This window comes from Microtus pennsylvanicus, chromosome 1, assembly GCF_037038515.1.
Source record: "Microtus pennsylvanicus isolate mMicPen1 chromosome 1, mMicPen1.hap1, whole genome shotgun sequence".
Lineage (NCBI taxonomy): Eukaryota > Metazoa > Chordata > Mammalia > Rodentia > Cricetidae > Microtus > Microtus pennsylvanicus.
Window position 1 is genome coordinate 93,220,370 of NC_134579.1, and position 10,267 is coordinate 93,230,636.

Genomic DNA, 10,267 nt, shown 5'->3' on the forward strand with positions numbered 1-10,267 from the left:
ATGTCACGTGAACAGGAAATCGACAGAGCAAGGAAGAGGAATGAAGAATTATAAAAAGGAATTTCTCTCAGGAGGCAGAAGAGGCAGACATCTAAGTTGGAGCTAGCCTGATCTACAGAACAAGATTCCAGGATTGACAGAGAGAAACCCTGACTCAAAAATCAAATGTAAGGCCAGACAGTGGTGGTGCATGCCTGATTGAATCCCAGCACTCAGGAGGCAGAAGCAGGCAGATCTCTGTGAGTTCAAGGCCAGACTGGTCTACAGAGTGAGTTCCAGAACAGGCTCCAAGGTTATAGAAAAACTCTGTCTCAAAAAACAAAACAAAACAAAACCAAAAAGAATTTAATTATTAATTAATTAAAAATTAAAATGTTTCCTTTTTTTACCAAGTGCAGAAAGAGTGTATAATGGGGAAGAGACTGAGTTTCAAATGGGCGTGCACAGAGTGAAGGGGAAGCTGAGATGTTTCCGGGAATAGGAAAGGGCAGCACCCCCAGCATGTGCATTGCAAAGAGAACAGACACGGAGGATGGTTTGGAGATGGAAAGAGTGTAGGTCCACGGCAGGATGCAGACGGGGCCCTAATCCTCAGAACAAGTAGACACATCAAGCTGTCAGTTACACATGTTTTATTTCAAACTGGTTGCCAGATTGGAAGGCTGATGACATCACAGGCGCCTGCCCCTCCTGATTGGAGGAGAAGCACTCCATGGTGGTGGGCAGCTCGGTGGACAACAGCATCTTCTTGGAGCTTTCCTCCACACCTCACCTCTCCCTCGATGGGGGAAGGGACGTCATGTGTGGATTCAGTGAAAGTTCAGGAGGAGGGCGGGATAGACCAAAGTCTGGGATTTGTGGAAGGGAGGAAACAGGTTGGGAGAATCGTGACCACTGGCCAACTGTCATTGTGTTCTGAGCGACAGAGTCCTCAGCTTGGCATCACCAGGCCCTCACCTGGGGTGCTGACGCATAGGGAAATCTCAGGACCAGAAGGTGAGGGGACTGGGTGAGGAGAGATGTGAGAAGGTGATGGCAAGGAGGAAGGGTGCAGGAGGGAGGCCCAGGAGGCAGGATTGGGGGCAGGAGAACAGGGAGTCAGACACAGATGTCACATGGACTGAAAACCCACAATACAAGGAAGGGGTTAGGCACCAAGAGTCAGAGACAGGACAGAGAAGAGGGGACATAAGAAGAGACTTCCTTTATATGAGGACAATTTGTCTCTGATGAGGAAGAGTCTTGAGGAAGGGGGAGAGGGGATGGGGACAAGATGAGAGGCAGGTGGCCATCAGACCAGAGGGAATCGGCATGACGGTTTGGGGAAAGGCAGTAGCTGAAGAGGTCTGGGGTGTTTGGAGTATCAAGGGGCAGGGCTGAGATTCACACACGCTGGGGTGTGGTTTCTTCACTTAGAACCAAGGGCGGAGGCCAACTCCCAGCCTCTGTCCACCAGCCCAAAGAGGAAGAGGAACTTGTCATCGGATTCTGAGGATGACCTGGCAGAGCTGCTGGACCCTGAGCCTGAGCCGGTGTGGTCCGTGGAGACACTGTGTGGGCTCAGGATGACGCTGAGGAGGAGGCGCGCATCTATGGTGAGGCCTGAACACCACAAGGTCTTCACCAGGCTGCTGGGTAGGTGACACCTGCATGGCTCCCTCCTTAGGCGGAGGAGGAAGCTTCTAGTCAACCTCCTTCCCCGTGGGAAAGCTGCCCTCCCGGTCCAGAGCAGTCAGCCTGGGAGGCTCAAGCTCACTTGAGTCTCAGGGACGCATAGGTGTCAGGGGCTTAGGCTAGAGTTGACATGTGTCCCCACGGGGATGAGAGAAGCCAGAATCCACCACCCCAGCTATTATTTAGCTCCAACTTTGCTGAGCTGGGGGTGTCTTTGCCCACACAAGCTCAGCACATCCATGTTCATAACCTCCTGAGACATCAGATGGGAACAGCAGCTGTTGAGACATCTTGATCCTTGGCTGAGGATAGAGCTCCATGGTGGAGTCTTGTCCAGCATACAGAAGACCTCGGACTGATCCCCGAACAACACATACATAAAAGACATCTAAGCATGTGTGCATGGCACTGTATTCTAAGCCTCTCTCAGCATCTCCTCGCAGGAGGTCCAGGTGGGACTTCCGGCACATGTGCCCACTCCATCCTTTGCTCCTGTGTCTATTCATGGGTTCTGACCTGAGCCATCCCCCAGGGAGGCAGCTCTCCTGACTCTCCCCCAGGGAGATGGTTCTCCTGGCTCTCCCCCAGGGAGGCAGCTCTCCTGGCTCTTCCCAAGTTCTTCCCTTTCACACCATGACACATGTGCTTCCTTCACAGAGGATCCTGTGGTGAAAAAATTCCTGGCCTGGGACAAGACGCTGAGAGTGTCTGATAAGGTGCGCCAAGCTGGGCTCCAGATCCTGTCCTGTCTGGGGAGGGGCCTCCCTGACCACCGTCCTCTGTCCCTCCCCAGAGCCACCAGAAGCCACATAGTCCTGACCCTCCTTATCCTGCCAGTGCCTCTTCAGGGCCTGGCAGTGTCTTACAGAGTGGACAGGAGACCCTTGCCTCACTGGGGTCTGAGCCCCATGGTCACCATCTTACCCTGGGCACTGCTTCTTCTCTCCCACAGCCCTCTGGGACCCTGTGTTCCCACCGGGCAAAGACCTCCTTGTCCCAGTTGTCCTAAGTCCTCCCTCAGAACTGACCCAGAGCCAGCCATGCTGGAACAACAAGGGCCTCCTGCCTCTGACCTGGCCTTCCTGAAGGCCCCTTTCACCCTCCCTTCCCCACTCCAGCAGGCACCCAAACCTGGGGCTCCTCTCTGAGCCTCACAGCCCCTCAGCCCCCTTCCCCTGTGCCTATGGTCCTCCTCTCCAGGGTGTGACAGCTCCTCTCCTGTCTGCTCTCTCCTTCAGTACCTCCTGTCTATGGTCATAGCTTATTTCAGCCGCGCCGGGCTCTTCTCCTGGCAGTATAGGCCAATCCACTTCTTCCTGGCTCTGTGAGTATTTTGCCCCCTCCTGTTGGTCATTGTTCCTTCCCCTGCATGTGGGGATCACAAAAAGTGGGTGTCTGGCATGTCCTTTTAGCAAAATGTCCTTAAACTTGTTTTGTGTGTGTGTGTGTTTTTTTCAAACTAATACCAGCTTGAAATTTAACAAGGGCCAGAGGCGTGACTCAGTTTGTAATGCACTTGCCATACAAGCACAAAGACTTGTTCAGATATTCAGAACGCACAGGAAATGCTGGGCCAGGTGCTTGCAATTTCGGTGCTAGCAGTCAGGTAAAGGAAGATCACTTGGGGTTCAGAGCAGCCTCCTAACCTAACTGGTGTGACTGAGGTCTCAGTGAGGGACCCTGTCCCATGAAACAAGGTAGGTAGCTCCTAGGAAGAACTCAGGGTTGTGTTGGAACTAAATTTAAGTGCTCAATTGTGCACCCCCCTCCACACACACATGGACACACACATACACACACACACACACACACGTGCCCTCACACACTCAAGGACACATCGAATAAAACCAGGAAGCGTAGAGCTCTTTGTAGAGTTTCAGTTCTTTCCGCAAGCATTCAGGTGCATCTGTGTCCCCTTCTTCACTCCCCCTCAGTGGCTTCTTTCCATGGTGGTTCTCGGGGGTGGCACATAAATAGTTAAAATTAGCCAGCCCATACCTGCAGGCTGGCATTACCAAAGTGAGCTCAGCCTTCTTTCTACCCAGCCACCACCCGGTACTCCCTTCCTTCCTATCTCCTTCCCAGGCAGTACCCTCTATTCTAATCATCTCGGGGTGCCTGGAGACAATCACCTTCCTTCAAATTACTTCATCCTCTGAAATCTAACAGGACAAGGCAGAGCCTCCCTCTAGCCGAAATCCTTCAGGAAGCTGAGATAGGATGATCCCTTGAGCCAAGTTCTTGAGGGCACCATAGCTTCATAGCAGGGCACCTCAAATCAACCTGATCATGAATGAAGCCTTTTATCTGCGCTGTTTGATCTGCCAGCTTTTGCCTCCAGCAAAAGTGTGCTAAAATTCTATCAAGATGAAATTGTGGGTTTTGAGAGATGACTCATCAGAGAGCTATAAGATTGAATTTCTGTTCTCAACATTCAAATCAGGCCACTCACAACACTGCAGGGGTCCAGCGCTCGCTATAGGCACCTGCACACATTGTACATACTCATACATACCCATATCCATACCTAAAAATGAAAAGTATATTTAAGGGACTGTAGACACAGCTCAGCAGTTAAGAAAGTACACTGGACTCCTGTTCAAGGGGTATCTGATGCCCTCTTCTGGCCTCTGAGGCCATTTACATGCATGTGCACACCCACCCACATGCGTGTGCACACACCCACACTCACATGCACCCCCCACATGCACGTGTACACACCCACATGCGTGTGCACACACCCACACTCACATGCACCCACCCACATGCACGTGTACACACCCACATGCACGTGCACACGCACCCACGTGTGCATGCACACATACACACACAAATACTAGAAAACATGTAAGAGGTGGGTTGTAGCCTCTGGCGTCCTCTCCTCTTTCCCAGTTCCCTCACAGGGGACACGTGTTGAAAGCAGGATCTGGTCAAACACAGCCATTCTCCAGACACCTCGATTCTGTTTTATTCCAGAGGTGTTTCTGTTATAAATCCAGCCACGCACAGCATCAGCGTATGTCCGCCTGTCTATCACTTCCATCCATTCATTCACGCATCCAGCAATTCATCCAGCACATTCTGGACAGTGCCCTCTTCATGCCAAAATATGAGGGGATGCTGAGAGAGAGAGAGACCTCAGAAATGCTAGTTGACATTAAGGAGAGAAGGAAGGGAGAGGGTGGTGGAATCGGCTCACGGTGAGAGCTGCAGAGACAGCATCAGGTTCTGACAGTGGCGTATCCTCATCTGCTCAGCTGATGTGATCCTGTGCTGAGGTGGCTCCCGGGTCCTCTTCTGGGTCCTTCTGAGCCTTTCAACAACACCCTGATTCCTTCCCCAGGTACCTGGCCAATGACATGGAGGAGGACAACCAGGCCCCTAAACAAGATATTTTTTACTTCCTCTACGGGAAGAGCTATGCCCAGCGCCCCATGTTCCACAAACTGCGGTTCCAGTTCATTCGGTCCATGGGCTGGAGGATCTGGGTGTCCCGGGAGGAGTGTGAAGAGGTGGGTGGGTGTGGGGCACGTGGGGCGCAGAGGGATGGGCTGGACAGACAGAGAGCAGTGCGGTTAAATGTGGGAGGTGGGGTTTTGGGGAGTGAGAAACCTTGAGGATAAACAGGGCATGTAAGGATGTTGGGGGAGGGGCAGACTGGCATTGCTCAAGGATCTTATTCTCTCTACAGATCCAGGCTTACGACCCAGAGCTGTGGGTGTGGGCACGAGATCGCACCAACCTCACCTAGAAACCTAGAACTGTAGAGGCCTGAGGTCATCGGCCTAAGGAAGGTATGTTGATGTTCTCTGAGGTGCGGAGTCCCGTCTGTGGTCTGATAAGGAAAGCCACTAAATCCCTGCCTAACCCACCCTCATCCCACACTCGACTCCATCTTTGAAACAACCCATTTGCACAACTTTATCAGTTCCATCACTGCACGCACACGCACACACATGCACGCACACACAATGCACACATGCGCGCGCACATGCACACACAGGCACACACACATGTACACATATGCGTGCACTCACACACACGTGTGCACACACACACTTTTTTAAGAAAAGAATCTAATGTTAAAGCCAGAGCTGCCCCATGATAGAGCCTCCATGTGTCAGCCTCAGCATCTGACCCTGAGCATCACAGAACAGACTGACAAATGAAAGAAAGGTTCGAGATAAATTCCCATTTGTCAAATGTTCTGACCTCTAGTTGGGATTAATGTGGACAAAACTCTGGTTCATGTCTGAAGAACTGCATGTATGAAGTCTGGCATGGCTCCCTCTTCCCCCAGATCCCTGTGCCCGAGGGAGACACTCTGTGCCAACATTAAGAACCTCAGGGAGAAAGGAGAGAGGATGCCTTCCCCAGGAACTAGAAGAACCCAGACTCTTCTAGAAGGATGGAATGGAATCACCACACTGTGCTGCTGGGAGAGGGAACACGTGTAGAGGCTCTGGTGGGGAAGCCAGACATCAGGATTCCTCCAGGGCCCACTCCACTCAGCGGCACTGTCTAAATGTCATCCGGATGTCCCCAGTCCCATCTCCCCAAGGCAGCAGCCCTGTGGTTCCTTATAATTGGTCTCCACAGGCTCGGGCCATTTGAAAGAGGATCCTCAGGGCTCAGACAAGGAGGGAAATATCTTCAAAGAACAGTATTTGATCTATATAATTGTAATAACTTTCACACGTCACAAATTTTATTGTATTATTAGTACACATAGCAAGTTTTTTGTATTATCAATAAATAAACGTTATTGTGTTATTCTATGCTGACTACAAAATAATTAGCATATTAGTTTTATGTTTTGAGAACACGCTGCTCCTATGTCTTATCATAGCTCTTATAATGTTTATACACACATGACTATTTTGACTCAATGGAGAGTTTTTAACCTTTAAAAACCTGTTACACTTAGGTGTGTATCTGTCTTCTATGTGGGTAGCAGAACCCTAGGTCTTTGTGAATACAAGTTTTCACTTATTTCATATTTATTCTCTTTGTTGAATGTCAACATTTAGCTTTGATACTTTGACATGCTTGGACATGTTTTTATATTACTTTAAAAAGGGTGTGTGTTTGAAAGAGCATCCATGTCACAAGGCCCTTCCCCAGGATCTCTCTATCTCTTTCTCTCTCTTTCTGTGTGAGTGTTATGAAGTCATGGATGTCTTCATGTTCGCCTGTGTGTAAATCTGTGTATATGTGAGGGCGTATATGGGGGGGTACAGTTGATTTCTAATGTCTTCCTTGATGGCATACTACCTTATTCATTACGGCACATTCTCTCTTGAACCCAGAGCTCCCAATACACCGAGTCTCTCCAGCTTGTTCTAATGACACACATTGGCCCCCATCTGTTTTCCAAGAGCCAGAATTACAGGAGAGATGCTGTGCCCACCCGACATTTACATGGAGTGGGGATCTGAACTCTGGTCTTCAAGCTTGCGGCTTGCACAGCAAATGCTTTAACGACTGAGCCACCTTCCATCCTGGCTACTACGATTTCTCAGATGCCTTTCTCCTGTAGACCATCTGTCTGCGGTGACTGTGTGTCACATCACTGAAATTAGTGAAGAAAAAGGAAAAGGACTGAAATTCCCTATAAGGGTGGAACAACACACATGCTAGCAAACGAAGAAAGATCTTGTGTGCACAACTGTGTATGTGTTGTTTGCTTATGTTTGTGTAGATTGTACACACGCCTGTGGGTGCAGGTACATACATGTGCATGTGTGTTGTTTGCTTATGATTATGTAGACTGTATAATGCCTGTGGGTGCAGGTACACGCATGTGCATGTGTGTTGTTTGCTTATATTTATGCAGACTGTACACACACCTGTGGGTGCAGGTACACGCATGTGCATGTGTGTTGTTTGCCTATGATTATGTAGACTGTACACACGCCTGTGGGTGCAGGTACACACATGTGCAAGTAGAGGGCAGAAGTTGGCATCAGATCTTTTCCTCAATCTTTCTACACATTATTCTTTAAAGGTATATTTATCCTTGTTTTATGTGTGTGAGTGTTTTGCCTGCACAAAAGTCTGAGCGCCATGGGTGGGCAGTGTCCAGAGAACTCAGAATTATACATTGGATCCCCTGGAGCTGGAGTTACAGATGGTGTGGGCTGCCGTGTGGGTGCTGGGAACCAAGTCCAAGTCCTCTGCAGGATCAGGAAGTGCTCTTAACTCCCGAGCCATCTCTCCATCTTTTTTTAAGACAGGGTTTTGTATTGAAGCTCGAGCTTATTAATTCAGCTAGACCAGCTGGAAACCAAATATTCAAACCTATGAGCCTATGGCGGTCATTCTCCTTCAAACACTGCAGGTTGCATGGTTAAAGACAAGTATAAGGACTTCAGTTCAGACGGCAGACTCATATTGTGAGACCAGAGCTCACAGGCCTGGAATCATTGGTGCTGAGTAACAGAGAAAGCTTGCCTTGAGAGATGCTGGAGGTTACCCTCTGACCTGATGCTGGAGGTTACCCTCTGACCTGATGCTGGAGGTTACCCTCTGACCTGATGCTGGAGGTTACCCTCTGACCTGATGCTGGAGGTTACCCTCTGACCTGATGCTGGAGGTTACCCTCTGACCTGATGCTGGAGGTTACCCTCTGACCTCCGCGCTTGCCATCACATGCGTGTGCCTGACGTTATACACACTAATTTGCGCACACACTCACATACATGTGTATCACATGCACAGATATTTAAAAATCAACTTGATTAAAGAATAAGAATTATCTATACCAAAAATCATTCATTTTATTTTGATAATGTCTGAGAAATTTGTATGATCGTTGTAATTAAATGTTAAGCTGGTACAACCTAGAATCGCATGGGAAGAGTCTCTATGAGGGATTGTCTACATTGGCCTGTGAGCATGTCTGTGGGGGATTGTCTTAATTAAATTAATTGTTGTGGGAAGACCCAGCTCATTTTGAGCTGCAGCGCTCCCTAGGCAAGGCATTCTGAACTATACGTTGCTATGGAACAATCTTTTTGTACACTATGAATATGTAATGCCCTCCTTGGCTAATAAAGAGCCGATGGCCTATAGCCAGGCAGGATTTTGAGGGAGCAAGGACGCGGGGAGGAGGGAGAGGATTCACAGGCATCTCAGAAGTGGCAAGGAGATTCAGAGAAAACAGGAGATGAACACGACCTACTGAGGTAAGGTACTGAGTCACATGATGGAAATTTAATAGAAATGTGGGTTAATTAAAGTTATAAGTGCTGGTTAGTAATAAGCCTAAGCTATTGATCCAGCATTTATAATTCATAATGAGTCTCTGTATGAGTATTTGGGAGCTGGCTGGTGGGTCAGAGCGGACGGGTGGTCCTGAGGAAAAACTCTACCTGCATTATATGAAAATACAGCTGAGCAGAAGCAAGCAGCTGAGCATGCGTGCATAAACGCCTTTCTGCTGCTGACTGGATGTGGGCTGATGCCATCTGAAGTTCCTGCTGCTTGGACTTCCTTGCTACCGGTGACTGTCACTTGGAATTATACCCTTTCTCACATAAGTGGCTCTTTTTTTTGCCACAGTGGTTTGTCTGCAATAGAAAACTGGGGAAGCCATGTAGCTGGCATTCTGATTGTGATGAACAGATCTTCCTGGGACTTTTCCCACGCAATCCAACCCAAACCCATGCTCTAGGTCACCTTTAATCTGCCATTTCCGATTTTGGATTAGAATTGTGTTTTCCTAGGTATCCTAAAATCAGAATTCTGTAGCACTAAATCTATAGTTTGTGGTCCACTTAAATGCTCTGTTCAGATTTTTATTTTTTTATTTCAAAATAATTACAGATTGCAAGAAAATTGCCAAGACAGTAACATAAGCTTCAGGTACCATTCACTTCACCCAAATCCTTTAATTATGATACCTTACTAAAAAATATTAGTGTGCATGCACGAGTGTGTGTGTGTGCGCGTGTGTGTGTATGTGTGTATATATGTGTGTGTGCGTGTGTGTGTATGTGTGTGCGAGTGTGTGTATATGTGTGTATGTGTGTATGCATGTGTATGTATGTGTGTGTACTTGTGTGTGTGTGTGTATGTGTGTGTGTGTACGTGTGTGTGTGTGTGTGTGTACGTGTGTGTGTGTATGCAGAGCCCAGAGGTCAAGGTCAGGTGTCTGCTATAGATTTCTACTTTAATTTTTGAGGCAGGGTTTCTCCCTGAGTCTGAAGCTGCTTTGATTAGATCGGCTGGTCAGTGAGCTCCTGGGACCTCTGTCCCTCCACGCTGGGGTCACAGACACAATGGCCGCGCCTGAATTTATGAGGGGTCAGGAATTTGAACTCGGGTCCACTTGCTTTTGTGGCAAGCGCTGCTATCCATTAAACCATCCCTTCTCAGACCCAAATATGAGTGACCATGGCCCAGAAACATGGATTCCAGTTTCTCCAGATAATATATTCCAGTGTGTATCTGTCATCAGTAGAAGGACAAATCACGGCTTCACACTGTTGCCTTCAGGGAACCTGAGTTAGGTAAAGCTGGGTCCTTGGCTTTGTGCAGAAAACGATTTCAGACTGAGTCTCTGTGAAGCAGAGTTGGAGGGTTTTTGTTT

The 10,267-nt window shown here is 48.6% G+C and overlaps 1 protein-coding gene across 1 annotated transcript; it reads left to right on the forward strand.

Moving 5' to 3' along the window:
* The first annotated feature begins 782 nt into the window (after positions 1-782).
* On the forward strand, positions 783-6,213 carry LOC142840267 (speedy protein E4A-like). Its single transcript, XM_075956872.1, has 7 exons — positions 783-996; positions 1,417-1,635; positions 2,332-2,390; positions 2,913-2,998; positions 5,018-5,186; positions 5,366-5,468; positions 5,975-6,213. The coding sequence occupies exons 1-6, from the start codon at positions 783-785 to the stop codon at positions 5,423-5,425; spliced, it is 807 nt and encodes a 268-aa protein (XP_075812987.1). The 3' UTR covers positions 5,426-5,468; positions 5,975-6,213.
* Positions 6,214-10,267: the final 4,054 nt, after the last annotated feature.